At 39.3% G+C, this 22,115-nt stretch overlaps 1 protein-coding gene across 1 annotated transcript in view; it reads left to right on the forward strand.

Moving 5' to 3' along the window:
* REEP3 (receptor accessory protein 3) overlaps positions 1-21,847 on the forward strand; it is a 134,761-nt gene extending 112,914 nt beyond the window's left edge. Inside the window, exons 6-8 of the mRNA XM_029060604.2 lie at positions 9,504-9,651; positions 14,426-14,553; positions 18,061-21,847. Coding sequence (XP_028916437.1) covers positions 9,504-9,651; positions 14,426-14,553; positions 18,061-18,117 — 333 coding nt within the window. The 3' untranslated portion in view covers positions 18,118-21,847. The remainder of the gene's footprint in view (positions 1-9,503; positions 9,652-14,425; positions 14,554-18,060) is intronic.
* The last annotated feature ends 268 nt before the right edge of the window (positions 21,848-22,115 follow it).

Here is a 22,115-nt window from a genome sequence, read left to right on the forward strand (position 1 = left end):
GAGAACTGGGTTCTAATCCCAATTCTGCCACTTGCCTATGGTGACCTTAGGCAAGTCATTTATTTTCTCTGTACCTCAGTGTCACCATCTGTAAAATGGGGATTAAATGCAAAGGAGAGAGGTTGTTGTTTTGTATGGTGTTTGTTAAACAATTATTATCTCCCAGGCTCTGCTCTAAGAGCTGGGGAAGATATAAGCTAATCAGGTGGGACACAGTTCCTGTCCAACATGGGACTCACAGTCTTAATCCATATTTTATATATGAAGTAAGTGTGACACTGAGAATTTAAGTGACTTGCCCAAAGTCACACAGCAGCAAAGTGGTGGAACCAAGATTAGAATCCAAATTCTTCTGACTGTGAAGCCCCGTGAGCTATCCCTGCTCTTTTCGCCCTCCCCATTGGACTGTGAGCTCATGAGGTGCAGGGACTGTGTACTATATGATTATCATGTAATAATAATTAATAATAATGATAACTGTGGTATTCATTAAGCATTTACTGTGTATCAGGCACTGGGTTGGACACAGTCCCTGTCCCACATGGGGCTCACCATCTCAATCCCCATTTTACAGATAAGGTTACTGAGGCACAGAAAAGTGAAGTGACTTGCCCAAGGTCACACAGCAGACAAGTGACAGAGCCGGGAGTGCTGAGTCAGTGTTCAGGATATAGTAAGCACTTAGTCAAGCAAGTTAGTGACCGCTTATTATGTGCAGAGCACTGAACTAAGTGCTTGAGAGAGTACAACACAGCAAAATTGGCAGATAACGTTCCCTGCCCATTACAAGCTGTGGAACCAAAATGCTGGCTCCACTTATCCTTCTGGCCACCAGGTTTTGGCTCCCTAATCCAGCTCTAAATCCCAGTCGGTTTCTTTTTGCACACAATGGGTTCTGATACAGAGCCAGGGATTCTGATAGATTGTGTTCTGAGGCAGGGATCGGACCTACTAATTCTCTTGTATGCTCCCAGGCAGTTTTTACAGTGCTCAATGCAGTCAGTGATGATGATGGTGATGATGATAGTATTGGTAAGCATTTTATGCCAAGCTCTGTATTAAGCACTGGGGTAGATTCAAAATCATCAGGTTGGTCACAGTCCCTGTTCCACATGGGGCTCACAGTCTAGGTGCCCAATATATGTGGTTGATTGATTGACTGGCATTGGGCCCATGCAGGCAAACTGGCAAGGTTTAAGAAGCAGAAACTCCCTTTCATATAGGATCATACTGCTGTCCAGAATTAGTAATATTCCCTGTCAGCTGAACTGAATGTAATATGTTCCAATTTCAAGTCATTTTGGGTCATGTAATCATTTAAGCAAAATGTATATTATCTGATGGAGTAGTCTGTATTGCACTTCAAAGTGCATTTAATCAGCATCACCTTGAGGTAACCTCTTCATGTTGGGTCTTGTAGAGAGCTCTTTGAGTCCTTGTATAATTATTGAAATATGAGGAAAGAGTCTACATTTTAAGCTCATGTGAATTTTCCTAATAATAATAATTGTGGTATATGTTAAGTGCTGACTATGTGTCAAGCAGTGTACTAAGCGCTGGGGTAAATACAATGTAATCAGGTCCCACATAGCACTTCAGTCTAAGTAGGAGGGAGAATAAATAATGAATCCCCATTTTGCAATGAGGTAAGTGAGGCACAGAGAAGTTAAGTGATTTGCCCAAGGTCACATAGCAGGGAAGTAACGGATCCTGGATTAGAACCCAGGTCCTCTGACTCCCAGGCTCGTGCTCTTTCTGCTAGGCCATGCTACTTCCCTGTAATGTGAAGCTTACAAGACCCTGTGCTTGGACAGTGATCTGGTTGATAATTAGAATGTTTGTGATTTTATAGTGGGCAGCAGTCTTTTCCATAATACTTGTTTTCCCTCCTACTTAGGCTGAAGCCTCATAAGAGACCTGATTATATCTACCCCAGGCCTTAATACAGTCCATTAAAGTCCAGTTCTCCGGTTGGCTGCTCCCTGGTGAGCACAGCATGGCTGAATACCCACCCCAATTTTCTGTTCAGTCCCAGAATTGCCAGTTGGTTTGGCAGTGTGCCTCTGAATGTCCTCAGTAATCTCGCCAGGTTGCTAAGCCTCTGTAGCACCCAGAGTTCCTGTTCTAAGTGGGCCTCAGGCATTCCAGACTTTATGATGTCCTAGCTACTCCTGGCCAAGTCCCTCACCGTCCCTCACCTCAAGCAACCAATGGGCAAACTGAATATCCTCCACGGCACAATTTGCTCTTTTAATACCAACCTACTCACTGTACCTCAGTCTCGTGTATCTCAATGCCGACCCTTTCCTCCCTCTGGCTACAAGTCCTTCTCTCCCTCTCTCCAGCCCCCTATAGTCTACAGACCACCACTCTCCCCATCTTCAAAGCATTACTAAAATCACATCTCTTCCAAAAGGCCTTCTCTGACCCCTAATTTCCGCAACCTATTCACCATCCTCTCTGCATCACCTGTACATTGAAATGTATATCACTTATGCACTTTTATACTCCCCTCACACCCATCCCCACAGCATTTATGGCCTATCCTTATACTCTTCAACTTCCCTGTTAAACTTACTTTAATGTCTGTCTCCCCCCCTAGACTGTAATCTCATTATGGTCAGGGAATGTGTCTGTTTACTGTTGTATTATACTCTCCCAAACACTTAGTACAGTGATCTGCACATAGTAAGTGCTAAATAAATACAATTGAATGAGTACAGGAACTCTACTGTAGTGTACTCTTTCAAGGACTTAGTACAGTGCACTGAACATAGTAAGTTCTTAATAAATATCATTGATTGATTAATTGATCTGAAATCAAAATTAAAATCCATTCAAGATTTTGAAAAAAAATACAGGAAAACAAGTGATAATGCTCAATATATTATATGATACTACACATTTGCGAACCAGTAAACCAAGTTTTTTTGACAAATCTGTTGAATTGTTATTAATTTGTCCTTCAAAAAACATTGTCATTCCTGAAAATATTTCTCAATGCACACTACCTGTGTATGTTGGAAATGAAAATAATCTAATCGGGACATTTATGATGCTGTAAAGCAATTTTCTGAAAATGTTACTCAATTTCACATACTCATTACCAAGCATCTGTTCACAAGGTCGGTTTGCAAGTTTATTTTGGCTGAGCAAAGCAGATACAAAAAGAGCTTTCAAGGTTTATACTCAGGATGTTCATGTAAACTATTACCTAGTTTCTTGCAAGAAAAAAAATGCAAGCACAGTATATGCTTCAAAAACCAAAATTGCTTCTAAGTCCAACTAGATATCACATTCAATCGGCTATTCTAGCTTTTCTAGTGGCTATCTCTGTTAAAAATTGCAAAACTAAATACCACAGAAATTGTAGCCTTTAGCTGGAATTGATGCTAGCTAGTGCTTTTAAAAACAGTATTACTTTATGTCTATCCTATTGCTTGTCAATTTGGGAATAAATAGCCTTTTCCTTTGTTTCATAGAAATACCAAATCCTTCACAACATTGCTAAAATCCTCCTTTTCCTCTTGATTCAAACTGCTACTATGCTGGTACAAGCAATTATTCTGTCTCATTTAAGCTACTGTGTCTGCCTCAATGCCAACCTCCTTGACTCCTGTCTCTCACTACTCCAGTCCATACTTCGCTCTACTGCTGGGTCATTTTTCTAAAAACTCATCAGTCCACATCTCCCCACTCCTCAAGAGCCTCCAGTGGTTGCCCATCCACCTCTGCATCAAACAGAAACATCTTACCATCAGTTTTGAAGCACTCAATCAGTTTGCCCCCTCATACCATAACTCACTGATCAATCAATCAATTGCACTTAATGAGCACTTACTCTGTGCAGAGCACTGTACTAAGCACTTGAAAAAGCACAATATAACAGAGTTGGTAGATATTTTCCCTGCTCAAAACGTGCCTCTTCTACAACCTGGCCCGCACATTTCCCTCCTCCTGCTCCAGCTTGCTCACTTCACACCAATCTTGTCTATCTCAGTGTTGACCTCTTTTCCTCATTGTCCCTCTGGCTGGAACACCCTCCCACTCCATAAACACCAGATCGTTACTCCCCACACCTTCAAAGCCTTATTATGGTCATATCTTTAAGAAGCCTTCCCCATTTAGCTTTTTTCCTGACTCCTCTCTCTCCTCTGTCATCTGTGCATTTGGATCCATGCTCTTTGGGCATTTGGATCCATACCCTTTGGGCATTTGGCTTTCCCTCTACCCTCAGACCCACTGCACTTATGTACGTATCTGTAAATTACTTATTTTTATTAATACTGTTTCCCCCCTTGACTGTAAACTCGTTGTGGGCAAGGAACATATCTACTAACTCTGCTGTGTTGTACTCTCCCAAGTGCTTAATGGAGTGTTCTGCACACAGTAAGTGCTCAATAAATACCACTGATTGAAAAAAAATTCCATCGATTGATTCAAATGTGATTTGTAGCAAAACATTTGTAAGAAAAGTAGGACTGGTTTTGGTTTCTAGTTTGACCTCTAAAGACTCAGTCCCTTCCGACTGCTAGCCTATATCGAATATGTGTAAATTCAGCCAATTTCATTTCTGATTTAAGCAGATTAGTCAGCTGAAAGACACCTGAGGGGAAAAAAGAATGCCCTGAAACCTACCAGCAGGTGGCCTTGTCCGGCATGAAATTTCAACCCTTCAGTGATCATGGAGGGAGGGTGACCATTGTGGCTGATACGTGTTGAAAGCCATAATATTGACATATTTCTTGAGTGCTTACTATGTACTACAGAGCACTGTACTAAGCACTTGATTTAGCAGTAGCATTTCTACTTATCTGTTGTAAATACTTCATGAAATATTAGGAGAGAAAATTCTGTTACAAGTTGTAATTTTAAGTTACACTGTGTTTCTGAGGTGTGATTTGAAAACCTCTTAGTTTGGTTAAGCCAAGCTCCATTTTTTCATATGGTATATGGTGATTTATCATCTTTTGGGGAGGGCATGGAGTCAGAGAACAGTGAAAGTCATTACAGTAACCAATATTGACTGCTGAGAATAAACCCATGGCCAGTTGGGGGAAAATGGGTTGTGCCTGAGAAGAGCTAATCACGGCCCACTTCACAAAGTCAGATGCTTTGAATGGGGCAAGTCCCTAGAGCACTTGATTTTAAGGTAGTGGAAGTGAATCAAATTAGTCATCCCCTAAAGACCTGCAGGTTATCTTCATTACAGCTGCACTGTAGCTCTGGGCCCTCCTTAATAAAAGATCATCATCTAATTTTCTTTCTGTCTCATGCACCCTTTTTTAGACTAGCCCTCATTCAGCCAATATGAATATAGTTCTATAGTGAATAAGATGTAAAAAGCTAAGATGTGTTACTGGAAATACGCTTGGGAGAGGGTTGAGGGTGGGAGAAGGTTGCCCTATTATCATCTTACTGATTGGCTCTGACTAGTTTCCATGGTGATTCCTCATCAGACTTGAAACGCTTCTCATTTCTCCATTTAATACAACGTTCACTAAATAGAAAGAAACAGACAGATGACAGATCATTATTATTTTAAATAAAGCCTTGGTACAGAAGCTTTCAGTATTGTTATAGGTGGGTGATTGAACCTGAAGCACAAACCTGTTTGTTGCCAAAGAACGAAGAAAGGTGTTCCCTTTGGTTGAATAGATTCCTGGGAACTAGAACAGCAGGAGGAAATGCTAAGTTTGAATTTCCTGGACCAAGATCCCTTTCCCTAGAGTTTGGAATATTTCAGTTTTGACAATGAGACACCAGCTACAGGCTGGCTTCATTATCATCAGTAAAATTCATTGAGCATCTACCATATGCAGAACACTGTGCTAGGCCCTGGGAAGGATAGACCTAATAGACATAATTTTTGTCTGCAAGTTGCTTCAAATCTATGGAAGAAGAGAGGATAATATAAATTGAGAACATTATGGAGAGGTGGGGGTCTGTCACTCAAATATGACAAGTGAGTCTCCACCCTCTACCCCAAACGGTTCTATATAGAAGGCATTTGACAATCCTTCATCTCCCTCTGCTTTAATCGCTGTTTTAACTCTAATGTGTGTATTCTTTAACCACTCTAGGACAGAGAAAAACCTTTTTTTGTTGTTACTGTTCCTGAGATGATTGCTGCTTTTCCTACTTCCTTCTATTTGAACAATTTAAAGTTTGACTTATTGAACAGGTGTCAGAGTCCCCCTGTTTTTGGTAGAATGTGATAAAAATGGTAGGACCCCATTCAGATCATCTCTTCTACACCAATACAAAATTAGTCCCTGAGGAGCGGAGTTCCACTGGTGAGAAGAATGAGAGATACCAACAGTTATAAAGAAAGGGAAAAGAAAGTGTCTCCTTGGCCCTTCCCTTTGTCCCCACCTCCACCCCCCAGCAAAGCCTGATGTCACATTTCACAGGATGAGGTAGTGAAAACTCTTTTATTTTTCCTTTGTTAAACTCTGAATGCCTAAGGAAAAATGGCAGGGAGGTAATAGGAGTAAAGTCCCACCTTCTTCTTAAATTAGTGGCATTGATAGGAAGTGAGAATGCCCATTCCTCACTAGCACTTTTAAGGTGCAGCAATTGGTGGCAACATGAAGCAAAGCAAGCATTTAGGGAATAGATAACTTCTACTGTTATTATGTGACTCATTTCTGGACATGTTTAATATGAATTTTTCTGTCCTTGGAATATTCATCATAGTCCTGTCTCATTGCCCTGGTGCCTATTGGGCTAGTATGTTGTTATTCCAACTTCCCATGACTAATAATTTCATTGACTAGTGTAAAATAAACATATATTTTACAGGCCTAAACCATAAATAATAATAATACTTATGGTATTTGTTAAGTACTTCCTATGTGTCAAGAACTGTTCTCATCAGATCAAACACAGTCCCTCTCCCACAAGGGGCTGACAGTTCAAGTGGGAAGGAGAATAGGTATGGAATCCCATTTTACATTTGAGGAAACTGAAGCACTGAGAAGTTAAGTGACTTTCCAGGGTCACACAGCAAATGTATGGAATAGCTAAGATTAGAACCTAAATCTTCTGATTCCCAGAGCCATGCTCTTTCCTCCAGGCCACACTTCTCCTAATTCATTTAAATAGAGTTAAATTGAGAAGAACGATATTATCCGTAGCAGTCGATCAATCCATGGTATTTACTGAGTGCTTACTGAGTGCAGAGCGCTATACTAAATGCTTGGGAGAGTACAATATAACAAGAGTTGGTAGATGCATTCTCTGCCCACAATGATTTTCCTGTCGAGAGGGGTATATTAGACATCAGTATTAATAATAAATTATGGTTTTGTGCATAAGTGCAGTGGGGTTGAGGGAGAGGTGAATAAAGGGTTCAAATCCAAGTGCAAGGGTGATACAGAAGGTAGGGAGAGAAGAAGAAATGAGGGTTTAGTTGGGGAAGGCCTCTTGGAGGAGGTGTGCTTTGATGGTTGGGAGAGTGATCATCTGTCCGATGTGAAGAGGAGGGTGTTCCAGGCCGGGCATGCCTGGGGGAGGGGGACCAGGGCGGGAGGGAGAGAGAGAAAAAGAGAAGAAAAGAAAAGCAAAAAGAGAATGAACACATTATGTGGAATTGGTGTTTTGTCCTAGCCATTTGTTTCCTTGACCTTAGAGTGCAATAATGTAAGTTGCAAGAGGGTACGACTGGGACTGTAAATATGCCAACTCTGGAAGAATTAGGTATCCCATATGAGATAGGCATAAACTCTGGTGTGCAACCTCTCCATAAGAGACTCGTTCAGAAACCTAAAGCAGCTACGCTTGCATGTATGTGTTTAGTAACTACTGTCTGATGATAAATTGATAAAAAAGAACAATTAGTAAATAAAAAGTCCAGGTCAGAATTGTTGATGTGCAAATGCCATGGTCTAGATGTTGTTTTTTTGTTCAAAATAATGGTAAGCCCTAAAGTGTAGGGTTTTTATTTCCCTCTTTGTTCTTCACACCCTGTGCTTTATTAGAACAATTCCTCTTTATAGCAGAGAAAATATGGTGGCCAGATAAAGCTGGAATAGCATATGGTTCCCATGGTAATGACTTTTGGTTCCTGACACTGTTTGCCACCTGGTATTCTAAGATTGAACAGCTGCATACTGTCTTGCTTTACAGTTAAAACAAACATACATATAAACAGCAAGATGCAGAACATTTACAATAGCTCTGGTCCTCTGAATATATTATGTTTTAAAGCAGCACCATTTTAGATATGTTTCCTAGTACATTATTATTAGTATATAACATCTGTATTCAGGTGTTTCAAAGGAAGAGATATCAGGTAAAGCATATAAAGCACAAAATTATATATTGATTTGGAATGAAAATTCTTTCAAAAATGAGTGCCCTGTGTCATCTGGGAAGTTTAAAATGGGACAGATTTAGGAGCTTCTGCTCTCTGGTTGAATCTTGGGGATTTTATGTTTGGTATGAAAGGGGCTTTCCAGTGAGTTAGTTCTGAGAGTTCCTAGATAAGGCAACAAAGAAAGATAATAATAATAATTTTTATGGTACGTGTTAAGCGCTTACTGTGTGCCAAGCACTGTTCTAAGCACTGGGGTAGATACAAGCTAATCAGGTTAAGATGGACAGTGCTAATCATTCCTAGGGAAATCATACAATTGACCATCTTAATTTGCCAAAGGATGTAAAAACCAAAGGTACCATAGTCCCCCCGTTGCCTTCCCTGTCCTCCACCCGCCTACCCCAGCTATCACCAGATGTCCATTTATGCAAGTAGATCATTCTGAGAATTGGTTTTAACTTCAGATAACTGGTACAGAGTACTGAGAAGAGTAAGCCTTCTGGAGCCGAGGAGAAAAAGCACAATGCTCCCACTCTTCTTCGCCCTTTAAAGGAAGTGAATTCCCAGCTCAAGAAGGGAAAAAGTCTGGAAGGCAGATGCTTGTGCTGCCTCTTCCACTGCTCTCTATTGTGATTCTCTGACGTGCTCTAAGTAGATGTCAGAGGGGTACAGGGCAAGAAGAGCATGGTTGACAGCACATGACTGCAGCTTCCCTGCAGTCAGGTGATCAACACTAGAGTCAGTCAGTCAGTTGTATTTAATGAGCACTTACTGTGTGCAGAGTACTGTACTAAGTGCTTGGGATTGTACTACATAACAGATGTATTCCCAACCCACAACGAGCTTACATTCTACAAGAGTGTTATTCCAGAACCGGTGGCCAGAAACAGGGAAGGACAGACACTTCACCTTTATGAGGGTTAAAACTCAGTGTCTTTCAAGGACATTACATTTATAATATTAAATTGTTCAAGTCAATGAAATATTTTTTGCCAAAACAAAAATAAAATGAAATTTTACTTGACTGAATCTAAACCTATTGCATGCTGTAATAGTAATGTTTTTGTAGCGTTACATTTAAAAGCATGATTAGTTTTTCTTAATTTTATCTAACATTAAACAGCTTCTGAAAGTCAGTGTTTCTTTTGTTTTTGAAAAACACCATGATTTTTCTGTTGCACAGAGCCAAGGAGCAATAACTGAACGTTTGAGAAGTTTCAGTATGCATGATTTAACAGCTATCCAGGGAGATGAGCCTGTGGGTCAGAGACCATATCAAGCTTTACCTGAAGTAAAAAAGAAAGCTAAGGCATCCACCAGTGAATCAGTGGGTATGTATTTATTATAGACTGCTTCCACAATTAAATCATTGGCTTTTGTTTTTACAGATTATTGCTGCATGAAAATATTTGTGTTAGAATTATGGCAATTATGGCATTTGAGTTTGGGGAAACATGGTTTAGTTTTGATCCCTAAGGATATACTTTTCATCATGATTCTTGAAATGTTGCCCCAAACGTTCTGAGAATCAAAAGTCACAATTTGGCTTTTATGTGGTCGTTTGGAATTGAGAATGTGGGAGGTGACTCCATTTGTTGCCACCAAGTTTCTAGATTTTAGAGACTTGTCTGGGTTATAATGTGGTAGCAGTGGCAGGAAGTGCTTTGTTTTGTCTGCTGCCACGTAACTGCTATTATTATTTCAGGTACCATTGACAGCCCGGTGCCCTTCTAATTCCATAGGACTTGTGCTTACTGCGGGGGGAATGGACTCTGTCCCAAGCCGTTCTCCCCAGCCTGGCTTCTTTGGACCACTGATAACCAAATTGAGAGCCACACCCTTGAGTGCTTTCAGCTGTGTTCACATTCTGGTGTTAGGCTCTATCATTTACGAACAGGGACAGATGGCTTATTCAGTGAATTGTAAAATTGCAGGGCTGCCAGAAAGGTAAGTCAGCCTGAGCACAAGGTAGCTAATAAAGAACATATTCTGGAATGAAAGTATGTTTGATGCACAATATGCAACTGTGTGGAACCTTTTAAATCCTTTTAATTGTTCTACTTTGAATTGTACACATGAAGATTTCAAAGTAGTAGATTGTAGTAAAAGATTATAAACAAAAACATTAATATACAAACACGAAATAATTTTTGTTCGCTACTCAGATATATATGATATCAAATTTTTCAGGAGATTTTTCGGACTTCTGGCATTAAATACTTTGTGCTCAAAAAGCTGCTGGGCTTTTAAAAAATAAAAGATGAAAAGATTTTGCAGAAGTAGGTTGGAAATAATTTTTTGTAGCCCAAATCTGACTAAAATATAAAATAGTTGCCTCTTCTCATAGAAGACTAATAGGTCTGACTACAATAATTTTACAAAGTAGCATAACCTAGCAGAAAGAGCACAGGCCTGGGAGTCAGAGGAATTAGGTTCTAATCCTGCTGCCACCACATGTCTGCTGTGTGACCTTGGACAAGCCACTTAACTTCTCTGTGCCTCAGTTACCTCATCTGTAAAATGGGGATTAAGACTGTGTGCCGGTGAGGGACAGGGACTGTGTCCAACATGATAAGCTTGTGTCTAGCCCAGTGCTCTTTACAGTTCCTGGTACATAGTAAGTACCTAACAAATGCCATAAGGAAACCAAAACAATAAAAAAACACAAAATAAGAAAGGTGATGTCTGTAAATTAAGCAGTAACAATTGAAGCACTAGACATTTCTATTATGTCATACTCTCCCAAGTGCATAGTACAGTACCTTGCATCCAGTAAGCATTCAGTAAATACCACTGATAGATGAGAGGAATCATTGAATTTTAGACCATTAACTTTGGCTCCTCAATCATTTGTGGGCAGTGTTAGCGCAGAAGGCTTTCTTAGAATTTAATTAAAACTAAGGAACACAGATTTTGATTTAGTAATGTAATTTAGGTCAGTATGCACATAATGTTGCTGGTGAATTTAATAGTCTTTGTTGACTGTCTGTGTGAGTTCTTACTGGACATTTCATTTTAATTGCAATTGCTCTTAAAGTTAAAATCTGAAAAGCATTGTATGCTAATCATCTAAGTCAGATTTGAATGGTAGTAGGGAATTCTGTAATAACTTGGCCAAATAGACTTACCCATTACTTAAATATGGAGTCCATGTTAAAAAGTCTTCTGTAAATGTTTTTCAATATTTAAGTAAATATAGCCACCTTTAAAATTATGAAATGAAAATGGTATTCTACTTATTAAAAATGTGACTTAAGTAATGTTAGCTCAGTTAGAGAAGGTATCAGTTTAACTTCTTAAATTCCTACTGCATTTTATAGGCATCAGTTTGCACCCTCTAGTGAAATTCTCCAGGAATAAATTTTTTATATGAGGAAAATGTACAGTAAAAGTATTTGTTATAAATTTGTGTATTTCCTTGTGGGAAAGAAATCTCATTTTAAACATTTTATAACAATTTAACAGAATGTATTTATCTTGAAATTGAAGTTTGGAGAAGATGTATAGCTTTCATTCTTTTTCAATGTTGATTAGTTATGTACCTAAGTTTAGCATATACACAAATTTCTTGAAATAGCAATAGGTAGTCTCAGGTATTGAGAAGCAACGTGGCCTAGTGGAAGGAGCATGGGCTTGGGAGTCAGAGGTCGTGGTTCTAATCCCGCCTCTGCCACTTGTCAGCTTTGTGACTTTGCGCAGGTCACTTAACTTCTCTGTGCCTAAATTACCTCATCTGTAAAATGAGGATGAAGCCTGTGAGCCCCACAGGGGACAACCTGATTACTGTGTATCTACTCCAGTGCTTAGAACAGTGCTTGGCACATAGTAAGCACTTAACAAATTCCATTATTATCATTATTATTATTATAAGGGAAAGGAAGGCACTCTTACAAAACAAGGCCAAGATGTAAACCAGTTACTATTGAACTCATCTAAGAGATCCTCAAATATGGAGACAACAGAAGTGTGGGGAGCCATGGTAACACAAAAGCCATGGCAGGGAGCAGCCAAGAGAGTGGGAAGACCAGTAAGAGAGCTGGCTCTGTACAGTCTTGTTTTGTCTCCCCATTTCCCCATAGCCTCCTTTCCAAACTTTTCCCGCACTAGCGGTCTTCTCAGATTTTCTGCCACTCTTTAGATTGAAGGTGTGGATGAAACTTGATGGTAATTGATTGACTAGAAACCTTTGAGAAATGTGGAGGAAGAGATCCAGATAACCAACCAGGGTCCTTGCTGGGTTGCTATAGGAGATGTTAAAATAAACTGTGATAAAGTAATTAAAGTGATGATTTCCAAATTGTGGGCTAGGAACTGTCAGGGCTTCTAGGAACCCTGGCCAGTTCTTGTCAACCTTTTCTTGTCACTGAGTCTCCTCATTTTCTTCCATATACCTTTATGTGGAAGACCTAGATCAGTTGGAGTGGTAGGAGAAGACAGTGTAAAGAAAAAAGAAAATCAGAAAATGAAAATGACAATTTAAAATGCCTACACAGTTTTTGTAGGAAAGCACATGTCACTTTTATTCATTCATTCATTCAATAGTATTTATTGAGTGCTTACTATGTGAAGAGCACTGTACTAAGCGCTTGGAATGAACAAGTCGGCAACAGATAGAGACAGTCCCTGCCGTTTGACGGGCTTACAGTCTAATCGGGGGAGACAGGCAGACAAGAACAATGGCAATAAATAGAGTCAAGGGGAAGAACATCTCGTAAAAACAGTGGCAACTAAATAGAATCAAGGTGATGTACATTTCATTAACAAAATAAATAGGGTAATGAAAATCTATACAGTTGAGCGGACGAGTACAGTACTGAGGGGATGGGAAGGGAGAGGGGGAGGAGCAGAGGGAAATGGGAAAAGAGGGTTTGGCTGTGGAGAGGTGAAGAGGGGCGGTAGAGGGAGTAGAGGGAGAAGGGGAGCTCAGTCTGGGAAGGCCTCTTGGAGGAGGTGAGTTTTAATTAGGGTTTTGAAGAGGGGAAGAGAATTAGTTTGGCGGAGGTGAGGAGGGAGGGCATTCCAGGACCGCGGGAGGACGTGGCCCAGGGGTCGACGGCGGGATAGGCGAGACCGAGGGACAGTGAGGAGGTGGGCGGCGGAGGAGCGGAGCGTGCGGGGTGGGCAGTAGAAAGAGAGAAGGGAGGAGAGGTAGGAAGGGGCAAGGTGATGGAGAGCCTTGAAGCCTAGAGTGAGGAGTTTTTGTTTGGAGCAGAGGTTGATAGGCAACCACTACTGAAGGTGTTTAAGAAGGGGAGTGACATGCCCAGATCGTTTCTGCAGGAAGATGATCCGGGCAGCGGAGCCGGGCAGCGGAGTGAAGTGTATTTATGCAAATACACTAGTAGCCCTCTTAACTAGGATGTGTCTCTTGAGAAAATCTAATAGTGATCTCAAATTTACAGAATGAGTTTTCAAACAGCTACATCTTGACATATGTATGTGAACCCGTTGTTGGGCAGGGATTGTCTCTTTCTTTTGCTGAATTGTACATTCCAAGTGCTTAGTACAGGGCTCTGCACATAGTAAGCGCTCGATAAATGCGATTGAATGAATGAATGTTTATAAAATGGAAGTCATATCTGGAACTGTTCCAGAAAATACCTTTTCCAAACAGATTTTAGCAGAGTGGTTTTGTTCATATATGTACAAGTTAATATCATGTATAATGTAAGGTGTTTTAAACGATGATCACATCATATTATGGCAGATGTACTGGGTAGAGGGTAATGTGCCATGAATAATGGTTGGTAAGTAAAATCAGTCAATCAATCAATGATGTGTTCTGAGCGCTTATTATGTGCAGAGCACTGTACTAAGCACTTGGGAAAGCACAATACAACAAAATTAGTGGGCGTGTTCCCTCTCCATAATGAGATAAAATATGAATTTAATTCCTGCTGTTTGGTGGTAACTCATTTTTGTCTTGCAGGACATAGTAATATAAAAAAGTTGAATTATTTCCATTTTTAAGTGTTTCTAAATATTCTGTAAACCGAATAATTAATCATTTGCTTATTGGCTCATTTTTTTAAATTGCAAAATAAAGTTTCAGGAAAAAAGAACTGGTGTCTATCCAAACAACACTTTGTTTTCCAACATCTTTAGGTTACGGAGATGTGAAAACAGATGAAGAAGTGGATGGATCCTATTCGGACGAGGATATGATAGCATCCAGAGGTCTCCGAAGATCCCAAAGCATGAAATCTGTGAAAACCATTAGAGGCCGTAAAGAGGTTAGTCAGTTTTTCTCAGTAATTGGTATTATGGCATTCATTTTCCACAGCATAAATTTGGGAAGTGAATGACTCAAGAATGAATGAATGAATCACTCAAATAATGGCACTTAATAATGTTGGTATTTGTTAAGCGCTTACTAGGTGCCGAGCACTGTTCTAAGCGCTGGGGGAGATACAGGGTAATCAGATTGTCCCACGTGGGGCTCACACACTTTTAATCCCCATTTAACAGATGAGGGAACTGAGGCACAGAGAAGTTAAGTGACTCGCCCACAGTCACACAGCTGACAAGTGGCAGAACCGGGAGTCGAACTCATGACCTCCTACTCCGAAGTACTTCCTCTGTACTAAGTGTTTAGGAGAGTACAGTGTAACGAAGTTAGTAGACACATTCCCTACCCTCAAGGAGCTTTCAGATTAGAGGGGAAACCAGACATTAAATGAATTATGGATGTGTACATAAGTGATGTGGGCCTGAGTGTGGAGTGAATATCAATGAAGAATAGAGTTAATTCCAGGGAGTGAGAAAGGGAGCAGCTGACACAGATCATTCCTGTGATCTCTCACAGGAAAATGTAAATAGAAATAATAGTAGAAAAGCTCCTGTTCTTCCTGTCCCCACACATCCTCTGCTAGTCATTTTTTACATCCTAAAATTCACCTCTTGTATAATGGCACAGAGCAGTGTCATGTTCAAAATTTGAATTACATTTGACAGGTGATCAAATGCTTCAAAACTGTCAAAAGCCCAACAAAATGGTAACTGAGTGAAGAAAATGGCCAGAAACCTACAAAAAACTGTGAACTCCATATGCAACAGGGAATTTTGTCCAGCCTGATTATCTTGTATCTGCCTACCCCAGCACTTGGAAAAGTGCTTGACACAGAGTAAGCACTTAAATACCATAACTATTATAAAATAGAACCCAGTTACAAATATGTATGTTGGCCCTAAAACTGCTCCCTGACCAACTTGCCTGTGAAGAACTTAAGGTGAAGACAGTGAATTCATCCCCTCAGCTGACCACTCTCCCTCCAACCTCACTCCTGAATCGAGGTCCCCTGCAATCACCTGAGTTGAAGCCTCTCTCGCCTCCAAAGTCAGCCTGTCTCTCAGCAACCTTGTTCTCATTCCACAGCTCAGCACATGTCATTCAATATTAAAGGGTCATTACTCAGGCAGCTGCTCGAGGAGTACGCCTTACAGGCATGCAAGCCCCGATTTGAGTCGTTTCTCCACATATGGCCATTTTGGCTGCACCTTGCCTCTTCACAGAGGGTCCATTCGTCATCCGCCCAGCTTTTCCTACTCCATCCCTCCCCCAGGCATCCCTTATATGGTTCAAATGTTGGGCCGTGTTCTCTGTCCAGTCAAGGCCACCTTTTGTGGTTGGGACTAGAGCAACCTTTGGCCTATTTTCTCTACTGTGTTTGTGCTGCTAGTTCTCATAATCTCCCTCTAGGACACATGTGCTGGTTATATGTTTTTATCTCATTCATTCAGTCAGTCATATTTATTGAGTGCTTAAATATGTGCAGACCACTGTACTAAGTGCTTGGGAGAGTACAATACAACAATAGACACATTCCCTGCCCATAACAAGTTCACAGTCTATAGGGGGAGACTGACATTAATATAAATAAATGAATTACAGATATGTACATAAGTGCTGTAGGGCTGGAAGGGGAGATGAATAAAGGGAGCAAGTCAGGGCGATGCAGAAGGGCGTGGGAAAAGAGGAAAGAAGGGCTTAGTCAGGGAAGGCATCTTGGTGGAGATAGGCCTTCAATAAACTTTGAGGGAGAGGAGAGGATTTGAGGAGGGAGGGCATTTCAGGCCAGCGACAGGACGAGGGTGAGGGCTCAGCAGCGAGATAAACAAGATGGAGGTACAGTGAGACGGTTAATCATATCTCTACCCTTCCATGCATAATTGAGAAGCAGCATGACCTAGTGAGAAGCACCATGGTCTAGTGGATAGAGCATGGACCTGCAAGTCAGAAGGTTGTGGGTTCTAGTTCCGGCTCCGCCATTTGTCTGCTGTGTCCTTGGGCGAGTCACTTCACTTCTTTGTGCCTTAGTTACCTCATCTGTAAAATGAGGCTTGAGACTGTGAGCCCCACGTGGAACAGGGACTATGGTCCAACCTGATTTGTTTGTATCCACCCCAGGGTTTAGTACAGTGACTATACATTAGTTAGCACTCAACTAATTACCATACCATTACCATACCATACCATTACCATACCATTAACAATTACCATAATTGTTAATTACCATTATTATACTTCTGTCCCGCCTTGACTGCTGCATCTGCCTCCTTGCTGGCCTCTTGCCTCTCCCTACTCCAGTCCATACTTCATTCTGCTGCACGGATCATTTACCAACAAAAATGTTCATTCCGTGTCCCTCCACTCCTCAGGAACTGCCAATGGCTGCCCATCCACCATCACAGCAAACAAAAACTCCTTTCCATTCATTGTCCTTAAAGTACTCAATCAGCTTGCCACATCCTACCTGACCTCACTGATCTCCTGTTACAGCCCAGCCCGCACAGTCCACTAATAATAATAATAATGTTGGTATTTGTTAAGCGCTTACTATGTGCCGAGCACTGTTCTAAGCGCTGGGGTAGACATAGGGGAATCAGGTTGTCCCACGTGGGGCTCACAGTTTTCATCCCCATTTTACAGATGAGGGAACTGAGGCACAGAGAAGTTAAGTGACTTGCCCACAGTCACACAGCCGACAAGTGGCAGAGCTGGGATTCGAACTCATGAGCCCTGACTCCAAAGCCCGTGCTCTTTCCACTGAGCCACGCTGCTTCTCCTACCCTACTCTACACTACTCTAGCTCCAGCTTACTCACTGTGTCCCAATCTCAACTATCTCGCTATTGACCGCTTTCCCTCATCCTCCCCCTGGCTTGAAACTCCCTCCCACTCCGTATACACAAGTGCACCACTCTCTCCACCTTCAAACCACTATTAAGGTCACATCCTCCAAGAGGTCTTCCCCTATTAAGCCCTCTTTTCCCTGGCTCGCTCTCCCTTCTACGTCATCTATGCCCTTGTCCTTTGGACATTAATATTCACCCCAACCCCAAGCCCACAATCCTTATGTACATATCTTTAAATCATGTATTATAAATTATTTATATTGAATACAAATATTTATATTGAAGACAAATTTGTCTTCCCCTCAGAGACTGTAAGCTCATTATGGGTAGGGGTCATATATGCTAATTTTGTTGTATTGTCAGTGCTCTGTACATAGTGAACACTTAATGAACACCATTGATTGATTGAGTCTACAATTTTTTCTCCTAGCCTTAGCTCCCTTATCTTGTTTTTCCAAAACTGTTCTTATAAACCTATCACTCCCCCTTTCCCATGGTCTCTGCCTCTCAACCTGTTTAATTGTAGGAGATGAGGATTGAATGAACCATATTTACTTGCTTTTACAACATGGTATCAGACTTGCAGTCATCTCAATTCTCTTCCAGGTGCGATATGGATCGCTTAAATATAAAGTGAAGAAGAGACCTCAAGTGTATTTTTAGGTGACCAACATCTATCTCAAGACCAGATGCTGTAGTAACCTGATTTCAGCACATCAATGTCCAGGACTTGTACATTTAAAAATAATTCCCTAAAAACATTTTAGTGAATGGTTTTCTTTGATCTGTTTAAATAGAGGGATAGTTTTTTGGGGGGATGGGGGGATTATATAATTGCTTAGAATATTCACCCGGCTGTAAAGCTGGTTATACAATATTTAGTCTTTGTTTATTAAACTTTGAAGACTTATAGTGAATGGTATAAAATAGCACACCCAATTTTTAATGAACTCTGCAAAAGAAAACTCGCAGTATACTTGAATATATTTTGTTCTGGATCCTGAAAACCTTTAAGATGTTATAATTTACTTATCTCTAGCTATTTTTCCTATAAATTATAAAATGTGTAGTGGAAGAGATCAGTCTGTTCTGAATCCCAAAGTGGTTTGGATAATTTGTTTTATTTGCTCTTTAAAAATTGTGTATAAGGTTCCCTACTGATTTTCATCATCTTTAATTTTTAAATATTGCTGTTTGAAAACCAGGTATACACACAGCACTTTTCTAGCTGTACAGATTTGCACATTTGAAATTGTTTACTTATTTACAAGTGTACATTTGAAAATTGTACTTATGTGTCACATTCGGGCATGTCAAACTTTATATCATATACTGCTAACATTTTTTTTAGATTTTTCTTTTCTATGTATTATTTTGGTTTTTTGAACATATAGAAAATACTTGACTGTGTAAAAATGATGTGATAATATGTTCCCTACAAGTCTTATATTCATGTCAGGCTTTTTAAAGTTCTTGTGTTTTGGGTGTGTTTTTTTCAATTAAGCATTTTGTGTCCAAGAATCTTTTTTCTATTTTCAGGTCTGAGTTGTATTTGAAAATTGAGAGTATTCCTTTGAGAACTGTTCGAGTTTTGTTCATTCTTTTCACCTTTAAACCTTTAAAGTTTGACTTGTATGGCCAGAGACAATTAAGTGTTTCCATTTTATGAAATGTTCCCTAAATGTTTGACCTGAATGTTTGGTAGTGATTTATGAATCTGGCATTGGCTAAATCCAATTTGTTGAATCATTCTTCTACAGGCCACATTGCCTCTTGCAAATGAGGACATCCCAATGGGACATATATTATGAATTAAGAAGAAGAGAGATCTTGATGATTTCTTTCTGGCATTTTAAATCATCCCAGAGAGAAATGCTGTTACTTGGACTTTGACCTTTGGGCATTTTTTTGCTGAATCATTGGAATTTGATTCTCGGTATTAATGTACAGCTCAATTCTAAGAGCTAAAGGGAAGTCTCAATCAATCAGTCAATAAATAAATTCCATTGATTGATTGAGGCTTTTCTCTAGCTCATACTTTTGGGCTGTAAAATTAACAACGAGAATCCAAGTTCTAACATAAGAAAATATATGTTTTAATTAGGCCGTTCATTTAGAGAATTTGTGACAGTTTGATTAAGAATCAGATCTGACTCAGTCTGCAAGTATAACTATACTTGCTTGAATGATTTTCTAAAGTATTTTAAAAACTTATTTTGAGGCGATTCACTCCATGACCCTTATGTTCCTTATGGGATGAGTCCGACTAATGTTTTGTGAACTTTCTTTGGTGGCAACTTATGGAGTTGAGTTTATGAATTTTATTTCCAGACCATTTAACTTAGCAATGTCCACATATCGCATTCCTTTGACACTTTTTCTGAATCCATAATGTGTCCTCATAATTTGATGAAATATTAATGTTAAGGAGGAAGCATTGTAAATAGTAGTATTTCCCTATTTGTTACATAAACTAAAATGTATTCAGTTTTAAGTTAGATCTGTTTTCTACTATTGCTTAATGAATATTTCTAGCCTTTTTATTTCTGAGATCCCATTACAGTCTTTTATTTCTGTTTTGTACTCAATTTTAGCAAATTTAATTATAAATTCTAGGTTAAGAGTACTGTTAATATTTTTAGAAAAATAGGATTACTAACCTAGTTTTATAAAATTTTAGGTTTTTCTTTGTATACAGAGGACATTTGATTCTAGTTTTATAGGCACAGAAGCAGGCCCCTTTAAACAGTGTAACTTCAGTTTGTCTAAAGTTCCTTTAATGTGGGAGATTTCACAACCTGAGTAGAAACTACAGGAGGCCACTTTACAACTTCTTTAAATTTTGTTTCAGATAATAAATCAGTTGTTTCAGCACAGTAAAATCAGGGGTACTATTTCATCTCTGCTGGGAGCTTTTTCCAATTTTAAAACCTAAATTATTTCTCAAGGAAGAACTCCGAAACAGAGATTAAAATATCAATCTTTTATAGCAAATGAGCCAAATCTATACCTAAATTTGCTCCTTCCCATCTCCATTTCCTCCAAAAATAGTTCTTCTTTTGGATGTGGCAAGGTTAATGTCATTTCCTCAGTGCTGTTATAGTTTTTCAGACTATTTCTCCTCCTTGGTTCATTGCTTCATTTTTTAAAAACTTTTTTCTTAACTCTTATTTAATAATTTTTAGTATTGACAGGGAAAAAAAGAACTTGATTTGGATTTCTGTCACTTTTTTTCCTGGGAGTCTCTGCAGGGAATTTTTTAGTTATATATATTTGTCAATTTTTCTTTCTGTGCTAGAGAATTGTTCTGTGTGTTACTGAACTGCTAATTGTATTCCTCTGCAACTACAGTTTGTTGGTTTTTGGCTATCAGCTTGAAAAGAGGCAATTCTCCAACAAAAGCATAATGATTCTTTCTCTGCCAGCATGGATTGGGTGAGCTTTGAGCTGCACTCTTAGCTTCTGTTTTTTACTCCCTTTGTATTACACATTACTATCACTAGTACTTTTTCACTTCTCTGTACTGATAATTTCTTCAAAAAGTGATCCAGGAATGGAATCTGATTGCTGTGGGTCTGTATAATTAAAATGCTCAGCACTTCACTAGGTGCAGTTGATTTTGTGTCATTAGAGTCAGACCCCACCATCATTAACTTAAGTTCATGTTGGGATGCAAGGTACAAACCCAAAAAGGGGTTTTCAGAGAACTCACAATCCTTGGATCCTGCAAAATTACAGTATTATTAATTAACCTGCAAATTTATGAAAACACCCATGAGCTGAAATAAGTTCTGTTTTTCCAAAGTTTACTTTTGAGAAACGTTTTAATTTTCTCTTAAACAGACTTCTCTGCCTTGAAAGAGTTAGAACTGGTGATGTACTTTATTTTATTTTTTTCTTATCTCTTCTGATAGAACTATATCTTCATAGGATAAACAGAGTTAAGAACATAGTGAGTTCCAATATTGTCTATTGACTCATTCATTTATAAAATAATGAGACAAATGTAGAAATATATATCTGTGGCATGGATTTATAATGTTGATTAAATATGTTATTGACACTAGATTCTTTAAAAACACTTATATAGTTCATTTTAAAATCGAAATATTTTTAACCTTTTCCAAATCTGGTATTCAAAATTGCTAAAAGTACCCAGGGTTCGTATGTGGGCTAAAATGAAACTGTGGTAAACTTTAACATTTTATATTCTAATTTATGTAAGAAAGCTTTTTGCATTTTGTCAACTCTTTTGATATTTCTTTATAAGTGATTTTTTAAGCACATTGCAGTGGCTATTTTACTACCATTAGTATGTTTTGAAAACTGTAATGTAAAATAAACTTCAGTTTATTAGGGAATAAATCTTTGTATGATTTCTCATGCAAATATATTTATTGGGCCCTGTGATTTATTTTTCACTGCCAAGAGTCAAGAGCGGAGACTCAAGTTTACTGCGCAGAAAGAGACAATGATAAACCACTTCCATATTTTTACCATGAAAACTCTATGGATCCACTTACCACAATGATTGCAGATGGACGTGGGCCTTTCTGGGAGAGATATGTCCATGGCGTCGCTATGGGTTGGAGATGACTCGACAGCATAAGGCAAGACAGTAGCTTGTGTAAATTCTGGTTCCAGCTAATTGAGGATCTAAT

The sequence above is a fragment of the Ornithorhynchus anatinus genome, chromosome 3 (assembly GCF_004115215.2).
Source record: "Ornithorhynchus anatinus isolate Pmale09 chromosome 3, mOrnAna1.pri.v4, whole genome shotgun sequence".
Classification (NCBI taxonomy): Eukaryota; Metazoa; Chordata; class Mammalia; order Monotremata; family Ornithorhynchidae; genus Ornithorhynchus; species Ornithorhynchus anatinus.